The following is a 20,004-nucleotide window of genomic DNA, read 5'->3' as shown; positions in this document are numbered from 1 at the left end:
ATGCAGATTAAAATCTGCATCTGAGTGTAAGCGCATTCAATATCGTAATGGCCAGTTTCTGGCATTTCTGTTGATTTTAAGGGTGAAATGGTTTCCATAAGTGCTTTGTCACTTGGAGTGAAAACATGTTTTTTCGCCTGGGCCGAAGAAGAGGCATTAAATGGTTAAATATGATCATATCAAGTGATTACATTTCATAAATTGTTCAAGGAATATTTTAATGGTAATATGTAAATGTTTGAATGGCAAGAAAGACCTCGTTTTACAACAGAAATCTTTTAAAGATTGGTTGACAATGTGATAATCCGTGTTTATAAAATTTGATAATAACCATATTAAATATCTAACATGAGTTTAAATAGTAAGAGTACTCCAACATGATTAAGACATCTAGTATCTTATAATACATACAGTTTGATATAAATATCTTGACCTGTTATCTAACTTGTCACAATAAAAGATGACAAAACAAAAAAGATAACAGAAATAAATGGAACGTTCGTGACAAAACCTACATAAATTAAAAAACAAATTCTTCGCTTTAATCCTTTGAAATAAGTTATAAAACTGAACGCTGAAACAATATCATGAAATAAATAAAAAAAAATAGTTTAGTCATCAGAATTTTGTTTAACTAAGTTCTGTAATAATAATAATTATTATTATTGATTGGCATATTTGAAAATGAAACAGAATTTTATCTCGAATATAATACGTTCCATATTAAAACGTGTTCCACAAATACAAGATTTACAGTATGATGTTGAACCATGTGATAATGTACCAAAACAACAACAACTACATGTACAATCGTGTGATGAACGCTACCATCACTGTGTGATCGCCCTCCAATGGTCGTCGGCATTGATATGTAGTATTTTCTTAATGAACAAAGCCTTTTAAACTGTTAACTTTACATGTCATTTTTTTATAATTCTGTATAGATCAAATACTTAGTTGCTCTTTGTGTCTATGTTTCCTTGTCACTTAAAAAAAACCCCATAAAATTCATGTTTTTTTTCTCTTTCATCGAAAGGTTTCAGTACAGTTGTACTTCAGTTTCTTCAAGTTTTCAAACGGAATGCACGCTCCTCACATATATACATGATACATACAAGGCCATTTCCCACTTTAATTTATTCATAATTGATCTGATAAAGAGTTGCTATAGTAATTATTGTAATTGTGCGTATCTATGTATCAAACTATTACAAATTATGATAAATATGTAGTCTTAAAACGCTGATATATGTTAAAAAAAACCCCAAAAAACAAACCCACTCTTACGTTAACTAGCGCCTAGCTACTTACATGTATATCTTTAACTTTATTAATTGCTCTGTGCCTAATACGTCATTTTCAGACAGGTTAAGTTCTTTATTTTATAAACTTTAACTTATGTGTATATTTTGATATTTGAGCCGCGTCATGACAAAACCAACATAGTGGGTTTGCGACCAGCATGGATCCAGACCAGCCTGCGCATCCGCGCAGTCTGATCAGGATCCATGCTGTTCGCTTACAAACCCTATAACAGGTAGAGAAACTGATAGCGAACAGCATGGATCCTGATCAGACTGCGCGGATGCGCAGACTGGTCTGGATCCATGCTGGTCGCAAACGCATTACGTTGGTTTTGTCATGACACGGCTTATTTTATGATAAGCGCTGCATATCAGATAACGTCGCTGTTAATTAAACGGCAAGGAAATAAACGTAACGTAAGATGCCTTCTGTCAACTTTGTGCATGAAGATCATAGGCTGTGAGTACGATTGAATTGAAAACAATTGTATGCTTATAATGCATTTTGACTTTTTCAAAATAGATAGAGGATATTCAAGTTTTTTCTATAAATATAGGATTTATTTTCATCGAGAGTATGAAAATAAATATTTCATGAGTGGCGGTAGAAAATACGGAAAATATGTTTCACTGCAGTGAAAAATAATTTTTTACAGTAAAAATACGAAAAAAAAAAATGAAAATACGCATTTCATTTCATCGATAGTTTTCCATATTTCATTTATAAGTATTTAATAAAATTTATTTATTTATTTATTTATTTATTTATAATTTATTTATTTATTTATTTATTTATTTATTTATTCATTTATTCACTTACTGACATTTTATTTTTGTGGGAATGTTAGGCGGTTGTTATTTGTCTTGTTTTATATTTTTTCTGGCTTGTATACGTACATGTAATATGTCTGAATTGCAGCAGATAGTTAAAGCATTCATACAAAACTGTACGTGTTAAATATACGTCAAAACATCATTGATGTACTCGTATTCTGGGTCGTCACGCAGCTCATCCATGTTTCTTTGTTATTTTCAAGTTTTAGCTGATCGTGTTCATGTTTTAGGCAATAAAATGCTATAAAATAGGCATAATAAATTGTGTCTATTTTTGTTGACTTAATACTATTTTTGACATAGAAAATGAACTTTTCATCAAAGGTTTAAGGACTTAAAAGTAAAACGTTTTAACCGTGACATCTTTACCAATTGTGTAGATGCAACACACGCCATGATATCCTTTTCCAAACGGCAAATATGCATAAAGGTTTAATCTATGAAACGATTTTCATTTCTTAATGCAAAGTGAATGCAAGCCGGAAAATATTTTATCTTATCTTATTTCTATAACAGGAAGGCTGATTTTATTTATTATTATATTATTATTTATTTTGGGCGGTGGTAGGGTGTGGGGTAAAATTTCTAAAAATCATATTGCAAATGGATGTGAAAATAATACAGTGAATCCTGTTTTCAGTAACCATTCTGTGACAAAGTAAATATGTTGTTTTTTACATAATTATGTTCATTCAAAACAGTAAATTTTTCTCAGGATAAAATGATAAGCTCACCTTTCTATATACTCTGTATATTCAGAGGTGAATTTTGGATAAAACACCCCACAAATATCGTTCTATATAAAACTGTCATAATTATAATGACAATTAATTTCCCAGCAATGCGGTTAATGTGTATCTTTTAGTCTACATATGCAAAATGTATTCAAAGTGATGTAAAATATACATTGCAAAAATGAGATAGTTGCATTATTCTAGTTCATTTGAAATGCAAAAATTACCCAAATTAAAATCAACAAAAATTGTAAAACAACAACAACAAAAACAAACAATAACAACAAAACAATAAACACGGTTCTGGACTTAAATTTCGTATGAATATAAATGTATATCATTGTAACAGTAACTCAGTTTACAATAATGTAAACTTTTGGTATGAATAATTATCTATTTGTTTGGGCGTTATTTATTATCAAAATTTACAAAAGAGATAGATGGTTTTATCAACTGATCACTCAGGTTTAATCACCGTATCACCATTAATCTTTTCTTATATAAACATAGTCATAGATAAATGATAAAAACAACAACAGTATATGGTCCGCTCTGTCATATTATGAACTGTATGACCAACTATTTAAAATGTACACTGGAATTATCAAAATGGTGTGTTCCTTTTTTATTTAAATTTTTGAGATCATTTTCCCGCGTATACTTCTCTAATGAGCCTCGCCAGCTATATTATTTTTGAATCCTTCTAATGGTTGTATATTATAATCAAGTTAAGAACCAGTTACCCTACATATTCGTACAATATGACCAGACACTGTTCACGCCAGGAACGAAAAAAAGATAAACAATAAACATTAATAAGAATAAAATAAAGGAAAAATACATGAGAGAATACTCATTAAGACACCAGTAACTCCTCTCAGTTATGTATGACTAATGTCTTTACAATGCTAAGATCACATTGTTTTATTCTAGTTAACATTGTTTACTATTAGTTCACATTATCTCATACTAGGTTACATTGTCTCCATTTAGTTCACAAATTATCTCCTCTAAGTTAACGTTTTTTTTCTTAGATCACATTGTCTTCCCAAAGTTCACTTTGTATTCTCTAAGTTCATATTCTATTTTCTTGGTCCATATTGTCTTCTCTCTGTCTCTTTGTTCACATTGTATTCTTTGTAAGTTTACATTGTATTCTCTTTTCTCACATTGTTTTCTCTTTGTTCAAATTATCTCCTCTTAGTTCACATCTTAGTCTCTCTTTTTTCATATATCATCTTAGTTCACCTTGTTTTCTTTAAGTTAACATTGTCTCCCCCTACTTAGCATTGTCTTCGTCTCCTCTTGGTTCACATTGTTTTCTCTTTCATATTTATCTTCTCTTAGTTCACATTGCTTACTTTTGGTTCCCACTGCATTCTCTTAGATCACATTGTCTTCTCTTGGTTCACATTGGCTCCCCTTAGTTAACATTGTCTTCTTGTAGTTCACATTGTCTCCTCTTACATATAATCATTTTTTATAAAAAGTAAAATGGAAGTCTGAACATTACTTTATCAATAGTTTTAACAATAAACGTGATATTCTCAGATTGATAAATAATGTATAAATATCTGCATGTGTCTTCTAGGTCGCAATTCGCCATTAACACTTTGAACAACAATGGATTATGAAAGAGAATACATGTATTTGAGTCATATGTCATAACCTTGTATCAAACAGATGTATAGATGGTTAAAACAGTTTGAACATTTGTTCTTCACGTGTTACTGATAATGCATCAATACATGACAAATACTGCTGTGTGTTTTACATGTATATTGGCTACATCATCAGCTTTCTCTATATTTACAATACTGGAATTTATAAACATAAATATTTTGTCAATGCATATGGGTTTTATAAACATATGCTGCGAATAGTTAGATAATGTACGAAACATTGTACAATCAATGTGGTTATATTCGTTTTGTGTTAAACTGTGATAATAATTACATTGAGTATTGTTCTGTTATTTGTTTCAAAATTGTCAGGGAATCAAGTGTTGAGATAAAGTCATAATTGAGAAATAGAGCCACGAGATTGGATATTAATCAGGACTCAGCTCATCAGTAAAATGTGAGATAAGGTTATTGGGATAATTGTGTTATCTAGAAAATGAGAAATAACCGACGATAAGGATTTTATAGATAGGTTAATACAAGATTCTAAACTGCCTGCTATTTCAACAGTGATCCGATGGATAGCCCGGAAAATGAGACAAAGACAACAAATGGGGACACTTCACCCAACTACCCTCTGTTACCTACGCCAACCATAGAGGGACATGATCCTAAACCAAGAACTGTGTGGATTGAAGAAGGTATGTTTTTTTTTATAAAACTGTTGGATAAAACTTTCTATACTGTATACATGTACAATGTACATTAATAAAATTACAATAGTCAGAAAAAAAGTTTTATTTTCATGAATCTATTGTCTTAATGTGATATCTAATGAGCAAAAACAATTTTAGTAAATATGAATTATGCATTGTAGCAAATGTAATGGTTCTTTTAAGAATCATGTTTTATATTCATATTGATCGCTTGCAAGTAAACGATGTGTGATGTATTTCATCTTTTATACGTTGGAAATATACGAATATTCCACAATGTATTCTGATTTTTACCATTACTTCTTTTCTATTTTTTGACTAGAAAATGAATTTGAAGCCCTCCTGCACGCAAAGGTTGAGGTAAGCGTAATTGAAGCATAATTATGATGATCAAGCAAATAGCAACTCTAAAAAGATATGCTTTAACTTAACATTACATGTACATGCATTCATTTAGTTTGATGTATTGTTGTTAGAATTACATTATTCATTTTAATTGATGCATAACTATCAACTTTTGAGCACTTTTTCGTGAAAAATAATGGTGATTACGACATGCCTTTGCAAAAACAAAACAAAACAAACCAAAACAGAGACAAATGAAAACTTGCATGGCTTCAAAATATCTTACATTTATTGAGAACAGGTTATTTTCTGTTATTAGAAAATTCCTCTGAAAGATTTTGGTACCGAAGTGCGAGCATTCCGTGACGTTGAGAATTTCTTGGATAGAACATTACTGGTGCTTAACCTAGACAAGAATGGGCTTGACGAGATTCTCGAGGTGATGTTCGAGAAGATAAAAGATGATAAAACAGGCGAGGATAAGTTTTCAACTGCTGAATCTATGTCTGCTGTGTTTAGTCATCAGTCAGGTAAGGAATGTTTTCTTCTAAATATCAGCATGTATCAAAAATATTGGTTCTTAATTTGTAGCATAGTTTCAATTTGTTCATTCTGAGATATATCATTATCACGTTGTTAAAGACGAAATATTATGTCGCATTCATGCCACAATTACATGTTATATTACTTATATATTGTAGTCTATGTAGCCAAGCATGTTAGGTATTTTCCCTTGTGGCTGGTATGTTGCCTTTAAGGGTTGGGGCATCAAACTGCAGCAACCGTTTATCTCTGCATGGTCGTAAGAGGAGACTATTTGGGTTAGAATTACTGGAGTATATGCTTCTCTTAGGTCCAGCAGTTGAGGTGGTTTTTGAACCCTGGTGTTACTTTAAGTTTGTAACACCCGAGGTTAGCCAAAATCATCTTTCCTGTTTCGGCGCCATATGACCTCAATTGTGTTGTTTGCGCGCCATAAAACAAAACAAAAGGAAAAATAATGCGAGGTCTTATACATTTAGATGGATAATTGTTTATACAACAATACTCTTTGTACACATCGTGTTAACATATAAAATATTTCATATATCAAATTTTATTTTCTGTATTCTTAATACAGCTCAGATACTAACCAAAACAATATACGGTACGACGAGAAGTGATGGCGGCGTATATTTTGACCAGTCATGGATATGTGCTCTGTGAGTTGGTTATTTGTACCAAAATGCATTTATATTTATATATGTTCTGAAGATTTGTTTCTTTTTGGTATATGTTTAATAACCCGTTCGGCTTTTATTTATACTAATAGATATAAAGATCTATTCTGAATTTTGAATTTCAAGAAATTCCACTTTACTAATTGAAAAGTTACTGTTAACCCTAAACCTATAGAATTGCTTTGGTTAACTTCTTAAGGATCTAAAAGTTGGTCAGGCAACATATAGCCTAGTAAGGCTGCACTGATTTTCAGGCTGACCTGGCTCTATACTGTTGTCATAGGCTTATCACTTCCAGCAGGCTTAGGACAGAACCATGTATCACAAGTTCTGACACATTTCTTAAATATAATGCTGTTGTTGATATGATAAGGTATTGAACTTCAACCTTTTTATACAGATGCGAAGTTCCGTCAGTAAGCAGACGACATGTAGTAATTTGTCGTTTGGCAAACCCAGCTAATCTCGGCGCCAACAGTCAAGATGTTCAGTTCCTCATCCTCGTAGTTGCACCTACAAAAGAGGTAAGTCTTATAAATTAAATTAACCAGACGTTATTTTTAGTAAAATGCAAAAACGTTGAAAAATAATTTTCTTGCGGCTTAAGGCATTCATAATCTTCAGATATCTGAGCACGGAACAGCTGTTTCTCTATGTATTTACATCATTAATTGAACATGTGTTTTTAATGACATTGAAAATCATTGACATGTAATCAAACTGACCCAGAAGTAAACACAGGATGTATCTATTCATGTATATATCGGCTATCGAACAAATCCCGTTTGATTACCCTTTGTCTGCTGGCGGCAAGGGATTCTACCTGAGCGACCAGTACAAACCATCATGGCCTTCCCCAGTATACAAAACTAGGGAAATCTTCAAAAAAAGAGAAGGTTTTTCCTTATTTAAGGATGAAAATTTTTAAAATTTAAGCTTGTAAAAATTTAAAAGGGGACGTTTTTCTAGTACATTGAAAGCTGGGAAAAAACCAGTCTGTTTTTAAAGCACGTACTTAATTACGGAATAAAAAAACTTATTAAAAAATCATTTATAAAAAGCAATATTTTCCCATAGAATCCCATTAAAAAACTGTCAACTCAACCCGCCCTTTTTTGATCAAAAAGCGGTAAAACTTTTGTCTGTTTTTTTTGAGAACCCCCTTGAAATAATGGAAATTTCTGTGAAAAAGTACTGGTTTTATTATAAAGCTAAAAAAGTTTTAAATGAAAAACATAAATATTGATTGGGACGATTGTAATCTCGTTACGCCCGGAATTTGTTTTATGAATGGGTCTCAATCTCCAAAACTTTTTCACTTGGTTTTTAATAAAGTTAAAATTTTTAAAAATCAAAAACATTTATTGCAGAAACGAGGTTTCAAAAACATTATAGACTTTATCACTTTATTTTTTTTAACAAATATCATTTATCTATCCATCAAATTTACAAAAAATTAATGACATTAAATAATATATCTTTTAGAAAACTGTACATTTTTATAATTTATTTGTTTAGAAAAAAAGAGGGAATTGTCTCCTTCAAGACCCTATCCCAATTCTTAAGGAAAAAATATTTTTTTTCGCTTTTTTAATGTTCATATTTCTTTGCGCTTTATAAGAAGCAAAAAAAATTTCAATGGTTTTACACTCTCCTTTATTTTTTACACCCCCCCTGCTGCATTACCTCATGAATATTCCCCATTTATTTTCATGTTTAGACCATAGACCATTTTTATTAAAAATTGCATTAAGGGGAATTAATCATAAAACAAGAAATACAGAAAATTTTCCCTGTCGATATGTACACGACTTTTTTTTACAAAAAACTTCATCCATTTTAGAAAAGTACAAAAACAGCTTTGAACTGGTCGCCTTTCGCACGTATTTTCCGGACAGTTTTGGGACGTTAAGGGGCAGCCACGGGAAAGTTCAGGAAATACTTCGGAGAGGGCGCCTTCCCATTCGAGAAAAGAGCATTCCTGAAAACAGGAAATCACATTTACTACTCCCCAAGAATCCCTTCGAGGACGATGAAAAAGAGGTAATAATATGAGACCTTTTGTCTCATTTCTTATATAAGTACTTAACTAGTGAGTGCTTCCATCATTAGTAAATATACTTTCATGTTTGGTTTAAACATATTTTTCTCAAATTACAATTTCCAAGAGAATTATACAACATACAATAATTAATTACTATAATATAATAGAGTTGACTGAACTGAAAGCTAAAATCTTATTGTATGTAATTCTCTCCACTTCTAGCTTGACGTCCCTACATATTTTGGCGGTACAAATAATTATATAATAAAATAATTAAAAGTTTCGGATCTATGCATTAATTTTATATCCAGAGCATTAAAATTAAATTATACATTTAATTACAGAAGTTAAAATGTCCCATTGGTCGTGGAATGATCCAGGACATCAAAAGGAGACTTCCACATTACTGGTCCGATTATAAAGATGGTATGACTGTTACTTATTTTATACACACTTGTTTTTTTGTGATTAAACTCTAAAGTAAATTGTATATGAATTGGGTGAATTTTAATTTGATATAAACATTCAGAAAAATAAAAAAATACTTCATAAAAATATTTTATTTTTCAGGGGTTATCGGATACAAGACGCCACAGAAGCTTATATCTACCACACTGTTTCTGTATTTTGCGTGTGTATTACCAAATATAGCGTTTGGAATGTTGAATGATAACAATACTAATGGCGCAATTTTGGAAGTTAACGAAAAAGACATTAATATTTTTCAAATAAATATAAAAAAACGTTCACGGGTGTGCAATAAACATTTTCATTTGTTTTTTAAATCTAGAAAAAAAAGAGGGCCTCATGACAAAACCAACATAATGGTTTTCGACCAGCAGGATCCAGACCAGCCTGCGCATCCGCGCAGTCTGATCAGGATCCATGTTGTTCGCTTACCAACTCTATTACAAGTAGAGAAACTGATAGCGAACAGCATGGATCCTGATCAGACTGCGCGGATGCGCAGGCTGGTCTGGATCCATGCTGGTCGCAAACGCACTATGTTGGTTTTGTCATGAGGCGGCTCATATTAGCATTGCGAGTACTAGTATTAAGTATTCTCAAATTGTTACTTTAGTTATCTCCCCTAATGTTTCTGTTTTTTACTAATTATATAAACAAATAAGCTGAGAGAAAATATAAGGCTTTTGTAACAAAAAGTGCCTATAAGGCGATTTAAGATCTCAGCATGCAATTTCAGACACTTGATTACAAGGTTGTAGAATGTGCAGATTGTAGATTGAATTATATTTGTATTAGGAAAAATCATCTCCATCAATGTCATGTAATATTTACATTAAGTCAACATTTATACATTTCAGGGGTAAAAAAGATTTTATTCTCACAATGTGCAGGAGGTATAATATTTGCGTTGTTTGGAGGTCAACCTCTCATTGTACTTCTGACTACTGCGCCGCTGGCCCTGTACACCAAGAGTAAGATTTTCTTCTTCTGTTTGTCTATAGATATTTGGAGAGGCTTCTATTAAACATATTTTCCCAGTCAGTTTCGCTATATTAATATAAATTCATGTACTTTTATTACATGTCACAATAGTACATACAATCATAAACATGGTAGGCTGCTTTTGAATCCGGGAAAAAATAAGGGAAAATTTAAAATTAAAATTATACTTACGCTCCCCACCGACTTCATTAAATTTTTTACATTTTCCTATAAGATTTTTCGTTTTATTGTCATCTTACAATACTTTACTTGTATATTTATACTCTCAGGAGTTTATTTTATTTTTTTTAACATTTTAGTTTTCATTTAACGAACATATTTGATTTTTTTTCATAAATTTCGCATTTGTGAAATTTTTTATCTCACTTTAACCCATGTTCTCATGTGTCGGTCTCTGGAATTGTTTCTTTCTCATTATCTACTCTGTTACCAATCTCAGCAAACTTATGAAATTCTCATCCAGGTAAATAATCAGGTGTAGTTTTGACATCTGTATTTATTCTCAATTTATTTTTCTGTTTTAACAGTTGTCGATTGATAGACCGATTGATTGACCTTATTTTAAGTCATGTTTATGGTAATTTTAGAAAAAAGGACATCAAACACTTGTTTAGATTTTACGTTTGCTAATGCAATGTCCATGTGGCTGACCTCACACTTTACAAATCTTTTGGTAAAATAAAGATGGACAAAAACATTTACAATTGAATTATAAGTAATACTTTGTACGTATATAATGTCAAACCGTTACTGATTAGCAGAGTAAAAACATATTTACAACTTGATATAAGTAATGAAACACATTGGTAAGTTGGAGACTTTACCGCGATCAATATATTACATGGAAGAGATAAATTATATATTAAAAATGTTTAATCAATTATTTTGAAAGATTTACCAATCATATTTTCAGATCTACAGAAGAAATATTTTCACTATTTATCACATTTGCATTTTCTGCCGATGCCATTAAAGACACAATAAAAGGTAATCTTATCATCAGCCAATGTTTAATCGTGATATAACCCTATAACCCACAACCTTTGTCCTCTTACTATTAAACAATCATGAAATATATTTTCTCTTTCTATATTTATTTCTATTAACAAACAAACTTTTGTAGCATGTATAGCATGATATGCAACGCATTTTATATAGAAATAACCATGATAACAACTGAGTAATATCGGCCAATATTCTATTAATCTATTTACTTTATACCAATATCTAACATTGATGTTTCTACAGATTTTAACAAGTATTACTACACTCCCGACTGTTTCCCGCCAACTAATACAGATCACTCTGTGACTAACGTAACAACTAACACGAGCATTGACCTAACTAATGTCACTGATACATCTACTACCATCCATCACCCGTGCTTGAAGGAGAACAGTATACTCTTTCTACTACTTATGCTCGGTACCGTTTGGTTTGGAATCACACTGTTCAACTTTACGAAAACGTGAGTTACAAATTCTGCAAATGAATATTGAATTTCATTGTTTTGTTTTGCAATTTATTTACAACTTTGTCGTGCTTATAAAGTATTCTAGCATTTTAATTAATGACAAGACAATGTGTTTACAAAAGAAGTGTTTAAGTGAAAGTGTTTTAAAGTAACTGCTTAAAATACAATGTTTGAATGACGATGCTTACAAAAAATATTTTTGTAATAGATCGAAGCAAAAGGAACAGGGTAATCTTGAATGCATGGCTTAAGATGAAATATTTAAAAGACTGTTTTTAGAATATACAGCGAGCGTTTGAAATGCAATGCTTAAAAGATATTTTATAAAATGCAATATTGGCTTTTTGAAAATGTTAAAGAAATAAGGCAATAGGTAAGCAATTTGCCAGTTAATTATTTAAACTAAAACTTGATAAGGATTTGGAGCTTAATATGCAATCATTGCTATATATACATATGACCGTTTCAGACACATATTTTATTTTGTAGACCATTTCTGACTGCCGGTAAGAGAGAGCTACTTGCAGATTACGCTTTACCAGCAGCAGTACTTATAATGTCTTTCTTTGGTTCATATGTATTCAATGCAGTTGCATGTAAGTATATATATAAAGTATAAAATAGTTTTTTTTCATGATTTGTAAAATTTGTTTGTTTCATTTTTAAATAAGGTCGCAATTATATTTCAAATGGTGTAAAAGCCTTACAGGTAGAGTGTCGCAGTGAAATTAATTTTTTGTTAAAAAAACGGAAATTAAGCTTTAGGACCAGTGCAACGAGAAATTGGTCCTTAGTTACAAAAATCATTTTAGAAATGAAAAGAAAACGGTGGGGTTGGGGAGAGAATAATTTATATCAGTTGCATAGTAAACCCATTACTTCATGAGCATTTTGTGAAAAATGGCTGTTTTAATTGAAAAGTCTCCAATTACAAGATCAAATTGCTATAAGACTATAAAAACTGCTTCAAAAGTCTCCAATTACAAGATCAATTGCTATAAAACTATAAAAACTGCTTCAATACAAATCAAACTTGGCACAAGTGTTGACTGGACCATTGCCTTTGCAGCAACATGCTCAGGCTTAAATTTCCTGTTACCATGGCAACGAGGGGACATCTCAAAATTAACAAAAATCACTATTTTGCATTGATTTTTTCCATCAAAATTGAGTTCAAAGTGCTGCAACTTCTTAATGGATTGAGATGGAGTCAAACGCTTTTCCGCGTTGGTTACACGTTACCTTATAATCGATCTGGGGTCATTTTTAGCCTCTCACAAGTCAAAATTTTTTTGGGGGATAGGGGGATGGCCCCCTTTAAACCCAAAAAACAACGGGGACACCCTTTTTTAACCCCCCTAGTATTTTTTTTTGGGCCCGCCCCGAAAAAGGTCACATTTTAGCTCACCTGTCACAAAGTGACAGGGTGAGCTTTTGTGATCGCTTTTCGTCCGGCGTCCGTCCGGCGTCCGTCGTCGTCCGTCCGTCGTCCGTCGTCCGTAAACTTTTACTTTAAATGACATCTCCTCATAAACCACTAGGCCAATTTCATCCAAACTTCACAGGAATGTTCCTTTGGTGGTCACCTTTAAAAATTGTTCAAAGAATTTAATTCCATGCAGAACTCTGGTTGCCATGGCAAACCGAAAGAAAAAACTTTAAAAATCGTCTTTTAAAGAACGCAAAGAGCTAGAGCTAAGATTTTTAGCATGAGACATGTTCTAATGAGTGCCTATCAAGTTTGTTCAAATAAAAGCCCTGGGGTCAAAATTGGCCCCGCCCCAGGGGGTCATTGATTTTCCCTATATGCATATAGTAAAAACTTAAAATCTTCTTTTAAAGAAACTCAAAGAGCTAGAGCTAAGATATTTAGCTTCAAACATGTTCTAATAGGTGTCTACCAAGTTTGTTCAAATAAAAGCCCTGGGGTCTAAATTGGCCCTGCCCCGGGGGTCATTGATTTTCCTTATATGTGTATAGCAAAAACTTAAAAAATCTTCTTTGAAAAAAACCAAATAGCTAGAGTTTAGATATTAAGCATGAAACATCTTCTAGTGAGTGTCTACAAAGTTTGTTCAAATAAAAGCCCTGGGGTCAAAATGGGCCCCGCCCCGGGGGTCATTGATTTTCCTTATATGTGTATAGCAAAAACTTAAAATCTTCTTTGAAAAAACCCAAATAGCTAGAGTTTAGATATTAAGAATGAAACATCTTCTAGTAAGTGTCTACAAAGTATTTTCAAATAAAAGCCCTGGGGTCAAAACTGGCCCCGCCCCAGGGGTGTGATTGTTTTTAACTATATGTGTATAGTAAAAACTTAAAAATTTTCTTTTAAAAAGCCCAATGAGCTTGAGCTTAGATGTTTAGCATGAAAAAATCTTCTTTTAAAGAACTCAAAGAGCTAGAGCTAAGATATTTAGCATCAAACATGTTCTAATAGGTGTCTACCAAGTTTGTTCAAATAAAAGCCCTGGGGTCTAAATTGGCCCCGCCCCGGGGTCATTGATTTTCCTTATATGTGTATAGCAAAAACTTAAAAAAATCTTCTTTGAAAAAAACCAAATAGCTAGAGTTTAGATATTAAGCATGAAACATCTTCTAGTGAGTGTCTACAAAGTTTGTTCAAATAAAAGCCCTGGGGTCAAAATTGGCCCCGCCCCGGGGGTCATTGATTTTCCTTATATGTGTATAGCAAAAACTTAAAATCTTCTTTTAAAAAAACCCAAATAGCTAGAGTTTAGATCTTAAGCATGAAACATCTTCTAGTAAGTGTCTACAAAGTTTGTTCAAATAAAAGCCCTGGGGTCAAAACTGGCCCCGCCCCAGGGGTGTCATTGTTTTTAACTATATGTGTATAGTAAAAACTTAAAAAATCTTCTTTTAAAAAGCCCAATGAGCTAGAGCTTAGATGTTTAGCATGAAACATCTTCTTATGGGTGTGTGTGGGGGGGCTATATACAGGTGAGCGACCTCAGGGCCATCATGGCCCTCTTGTTTAAACATCATTTCTCAAAACAAAAACAAGTGTTGGGGGCCTAAATAAGGCATTTTTTTTACCATTTGAGACAACAGAAAGAGCGGGGGTGAAAAAGGCATTAAAAGGCGTGTATATCGCGTAATGGGTTAAGATTCACATTGATCGATTAGTTTATGTATGCGTTACGTGCACTATATATATTCTCATCACTGGTTATTTTTCTTTTTAGTGAAGCCATTCAAATATGTAGCTGAGACAACGTTATTTGAGTTAGCACCGTTACATACGTTGCCGTGGCCTGCAGTGATTGCCGGTGCTGGGCTCGGCTTCAGCCTCTCCCTACTTTTCTTCATGGATCAAAACATATCCAGCGCCTTAGTAAATACACCTTCCAACAAGTAAACAATTTCTTTCACTTTCTTATTTAATTCAAATTTAAACATTTTACCATTTTACAAAACCTAGCCAACAAGCGTTAAATCGGACAGTGGTGTACACTCGTATTACACAATTCAGCGATACCATCGTTACGAAGGCAATGCTTTAAGAACGTCTACGATGTCTCTTTTGGTAATAATTGTGACCATTCAAAGTAAACGTGTTATTATTTTATATAGTATGTAATAAATAATTAAACCAGACGACAAATCTAAATGGGTTACCTGTTTGAACGTTTGCAAATTTGAAAATGCATGTATTTTTTTCAAACGTTTTTGTCTATCAGGTTGAAGAAAGGAGCGGCGTATCACTGGGATCTATTTACTGTTGCTATAATAAACGGGTTCCTCTCAATATTTACGTTACCATGGGTACACGCCGCCCTGCCTCACTCCCCACTGCACGTGAAAGCTCTAGCAGATGTAGAAGAAAGAGTTGACCAGGGACACGTGCAACAAATGTATGAAAGTTTTTTGTTCACTAGTTCATTTATTTATGCCATTTGTATACCTAAATGATACAAAAATTGTCCTGTATCATAATTTTAAACAGATGTTTCTACAAGTAAAGTAGAATTTAAGTAAGGAACTGTTAACGTTTAATGTGGTTTCAGGCCGCTATATAAAGGGTAAATAGACTGGCATGAAGTAAATCATTTAAATCTTAACATTATTTGAGTGCAGTTGCATTACCATTGAGTTTTAAGGCAATACACATTTCACACATGTATGTAAGTATATATTTTGTGTTTTAACAGTGTTGTACATGTACGAGAAACCAGATTGACAGGGATTATCTCTCACGTGATGATTGGATTATCTATGTTTCTCCTACCATACCCACTATCATATATACCGTCACCGGTGCTGGACGGTCTATTCCTTTACGTGGCTATAACTGCACTATATGGTAATCAACTGTTTGACAGAATTCAGCTTTTCTTCACAGAACAGGTATTTTGCTGAAATTTTGCTTATATATCTATAGCTCATGTCTCGTTTCCTTATTTTAATTAAAACTAGCTTTAGAAATAATAAAAACATGTACTCAATGTTTATTTTTTTTGTTATAATCATGCACCGCCTGTAACTCTGACCCCGCTCACGTGACATTGGGGGATCGCGGGGGTATCATCATTATTTATTCCAGTTGAAACTTTCACAATAATGTCAATGCTTCTGTTGTTTTTTCTTTCAGTCTGCCTATCCACCCAACCACTATATACGCCGGGTACCACAACGTAAAATCCACACATTTACAGCAATACAGTTGTTACAGTTACTGGTTCTCTGTATATTCGGATTCTCGCCTATACCTTACATGAAAATGGTCTTCCCTATACTTATCATGTTTCTGATGCCAATTAGGTAACGTAAATTATCATTGTATTTTATATCAAATCAGCCTTGTCACGACAAAACCAACATAATGGGTTTGCGACCAGCATGGATCCAGACCAGCCTGCGCATCCACGCAGTCTGATCAGGATCCATGCTGTTCGCTATCAGTTAATCTACTTGTAATAGGGTTGGTTAGCGAACAGCATGGATCCTGATCAGACTGCGCGGATGCGCAGGCTGGTCTGGATCCATGCTGGTCGCAAACCCATTATGTTGGTTTTGTCATGACACGGCTCAAATTAGTGACTAAATTATTATTGTTTTTATGATAAAATTGCATTTCTGTTAATCTGTGATATACTTTAATTCCTCATAGTAAAGATATTTGTCATCTGTAAGCTCTATGTGATTGTCTGGCAAGTCAAATATTATATGAAGCCTTCTATATGGTGATCTTTTTCGAATTATTTGGACGAATATTTACCAGCTTACTTGCAAAACCTATTTTATATTTAGTCATTATTCAAAACATTTCGTGTAATCTTAAAAGGAATTAGAAAAAATAGTTCGGTATTGGTAAAATAAGCAAAGGACAATAAAAATAAATGTATACATGAAATACACACATTTGGCCAAACATTACTTAGCCATGTAAAACCTATTTTTTTCATTGAATCACTCTGTTGCTTTGATGTTCATGTATTATTATATAACTTTCAGACACAAAGTGGTACCTAAGATTATTTCCCAGAAGTACCTGTCAGCCTTAGATGGTCATTAAATGGACAAAGAAATATTTTTAAGTGATAGCATTTACAGTTGATTCAGTATATAGACTTTTTGTAAATTAAGTGTACAAATGTATATACATATATACTTTGTATTCGGAAATATATATGATTTTATATTGTAAAATATTTTATTTAAAAAAAAGCCCACTTGTTTTGTCATTCATTCAACACATTTAGCAATACATGATATAATAAAATGTGTTCCTCCTTCTTATTGAAATGTTAGTGTGCTATGAAGTGCACATGTGATTTTTCAAGATCATGTACCACTTTACATCATGGTAAGTTTTATATTTCTGGCCAGAGATTAACGGTTTAACCCTTAACCAGCCGAAATTCCGAAATGGACTGTTCTAGCTTTCATTTGTGTAACTGTCCATTATTATTTTGGGATATTAAGATGAAAATTTAAAGTTAGTCGAGCGGGTCGGACTGCACAGGTATACAGGGTGGCCTGTCTCTATACTGGTGGCAAATGCTAATCACGGTTCCACCATATGGGTTTAATTGCTGTTTAGCATGAACAAAATAGCACATCATAGTACGACTGTAATTTAGGATGTTTTGGCTGTAATGTGGATGTACAAAGAAAGAGGAAAGCGCATGGCGACGCTTTAAAATAATTCCAACGCTTCAAAATAATTCCAACGCAAACAAATCTGTTTCTAAAGGTTGTGGCAAGCAATAAGTGGAAAGAAGTCATTGCATCTCCAGTAAAACCACTGATGTTGAATTTACAACAAGGGTGATCTTTTCTGTAACATTACATGAACGTCTGCCTGACTAGAAGTATTGAAAGAAAAACAACACACAGTATATACGTCATCAGTTTATATGCAAGATATCTAAAAGTCTTCATCATTATAAAGATACTACAAAAATTACAATATACATGTACTTTTCTGTAAGAAATACAAGATAAAAACATATACTACATGTGACAAAAATATCCGAAATTGTGACAAAACTGAACAATGAATAAACATATACAATATAAATTGAAATTCATCAATATCTTAACAAATTGTCAAAAACAAATCAAAGTCGCCAAATGGTAACCAGTCTTAATTATCATTAAGAGTAAAATTATCAAGAATCCACGAACAAATCAAGTCAATTCTTTTTTTCCCTATTGCTTCTGTAATGTAAAAATCTCATAACACTGCAATATTTGATTCACAGTGATAATTATTAAAAAAATCGAACTTTGTCGGACCAAACTAAAGACCTGCAAAAAGTAATTGCTCAATTTAAAGATAGGCAATTTTTGTTGGTCAAAATAAGCAATTTATTAAAACAGCAGAGCTACTAAATGAAGAATTAATTTTAGAAAACAAACAACAAGATTTGAAAAATTCTATGACAATGGAATAGAAAGTGAATATTATAAATCAACAGTCCTATATAAGCGACCTAGAAATGATGGCACAGTGAACTGTAGGCACTGACTTCAAGTTGGCATGGTATAGTATCATTAAATTTATTTCAGCATATATGATAATAATAATGACTTACAAGTCTTGACAACATTTCCTCTATTAGTAAACAAGACAAATAACACTACAACCCTGTACTTCTCACTCAAGTTCTGCCTATGTTTATTACAATAATCAGGTAAGAATCTAACCTAAACCATGTTTGATGTGCCAAGGGAAGACATTCTCATAACTTGAACTACCTTTGCAATGCCAAGGCAAGAGACTTTAGAAGCAACTTTCTCTCTAAGTTATCACAACCTTAGTTAAACGTTTCATAAGAGAGAAAAAAATGTATGTCAATATATTTCAGTTATAAGATAAAGTTAAGAATTGCTATGACACCACATGCATATTTTAATAGAACACAAATCAGATAATACATAATCCTAATGTCATTCTTCTTCATACAGAATATTTATGATTTATGATAATATCATAGTTTAAGGTAGTCTTACTGTAATGCTTTCCAGCCAAAAAAAATATTCTAACATTGGCCAAAATGGTAATTAATCGGTCTTTTCCAGAACGTTATTTTTCACAATCTTTGGTAATCAATGATTTTTAACCGTTTATAACCAGAATTTAGTACATACAAATAAAGGATGAGTGATTGTAAATAATCTATAACCGTAATGGTACAATATTGGCTGATGTTAATTTTTTTTGGCGGGAAAGCATTACAGTAAGACTACCTTTTAAAAGATACTACAAAAATTTTGAACAAAGTTATTTAATTATCGCATCAAATAATATCTTGCATACTCTACAGAGATATACTGTCTTTTTGAACAGTACTTGGGTTAGGGGTGTATATATGAATTCATTCTATATATTACTATGTGTATATCTGAACCATAAAACCTATACAACCCATTACTACAAGAATAAAACATAATGACTACAAAAATAATATGCATGAACCATGAGAATCATATATATATGACTGGACCATGGGAAAAAACATGAACATGGACCATTAGTTAAATATACATGAAATAAGTAAATAAAGATATTTGTCATGAGAGAAAAATTATCTATAGTTTATAATGTATGAAGTATCAAAATCTATGTGGGGACCTATATTAGATAAGTTATATAAACAGGATTTCAATAATGCAAATAAAGAAAGCAAGCATCAAAATTCAAAAGCTTCAGGAGAAAGATTTTTGTACATCTATCATAAAACAAAGGAAGTTGATACTATATCATTTCTAAAA

General features: G+C 32.3%; 1 protein-coding gene across 1 annotated transcript; it reads left to right on the top strand.

The window, feature by feature from the left end:
- Positions 1 to 1,711: 1,711 nt before the first annotated feature.
- LOC132723758 (solute carrier family 4 member 11-like) lies at positions 1,712 to 17,458 on the top strand. The gene is made up of 20 exons (XM_060708534.1): positions 1,712 to 1,764; positions 5,065 to 5,195; positions 5,533 to 5,570; positions 5,875 to 6,085; positions 6,676 to 6,757; positions 7,176 to 7,299; positions 8,619 to 8,658; positions 8,727 to 8,818; positions 9,164 to 9,245; positions 9,390 to 9,511; positions 10,144 to 10,309; positions 10,662 to 10,752; positions 11,203 to 11,276; positions 11,538 to 11,757; positions 12,253 to 12,359; positions 14,970 to 15,138; positions 15,465 to 15,638; positions 15,936 to 16,131; positions 16,376 to 16,545; positions 17,239 to 17,458. The coding sequence occupies exons 1-20, from the start codon at positions 1,727 to 1,729 to the stop codon at positions 17,297 to 17,299; spliced, it is 2,388 nt and encodes a 795-aa protein (XP_060564517.1). The 5' UTR covers positions 1,712 to 1,726; the 3' UTR covers positions 17,300 to 17,458.
- The last annotated feature ends 2,546 nt before the right edge of the window (positions 17,459 to 20,004 follow it).

The sequence above is a fragment of the Ruditapes philippinarum genome, unplaced genomic scaffold (assembly GCF_026571515.1).
Source record: "Ruditapes philippinarum isolate M1 unplaced genomic scaffold, ASM2657151v2 ctg1121_1_1_1_1, whole genome shotgun sequence".
Classification (NCBI taxonomy): domain Eukaryota; kingdom Metazoa; phylum Mollusca; class Bivalvia; order Venerida; family Veneridae; genus Ruditapes; species Ruditapes philippinarum.
Note: the sequence above shows the minus strand (reverse complement) of the source record. Positions and strands in the feature narration are given on the sequence as shown.

Bases quoted from the DNA above. Each gene is read 5' to 3' on its own strand.
- LOC132723758 (XM_060708534.1), top strand. From the start codon at position 1,727: ATGCCTTCTGTCAACTTTGTGCATGAAGATCATAGGCT. The intron at 7,300-8,618 runs GTAAGTCTTATA...CATCCATTTTAG, and splicing joins TAGTTGCACCTACAAAAGAG to AAAAGTACAAAAACAGCTTT. The intron at 10,753-11,202 runs GTAAATAATCAG...TCATATTTTCAG, and splicing joins CTTATGAAATTCTCATCCAG to ATCTACAGAAGAAATATTTT.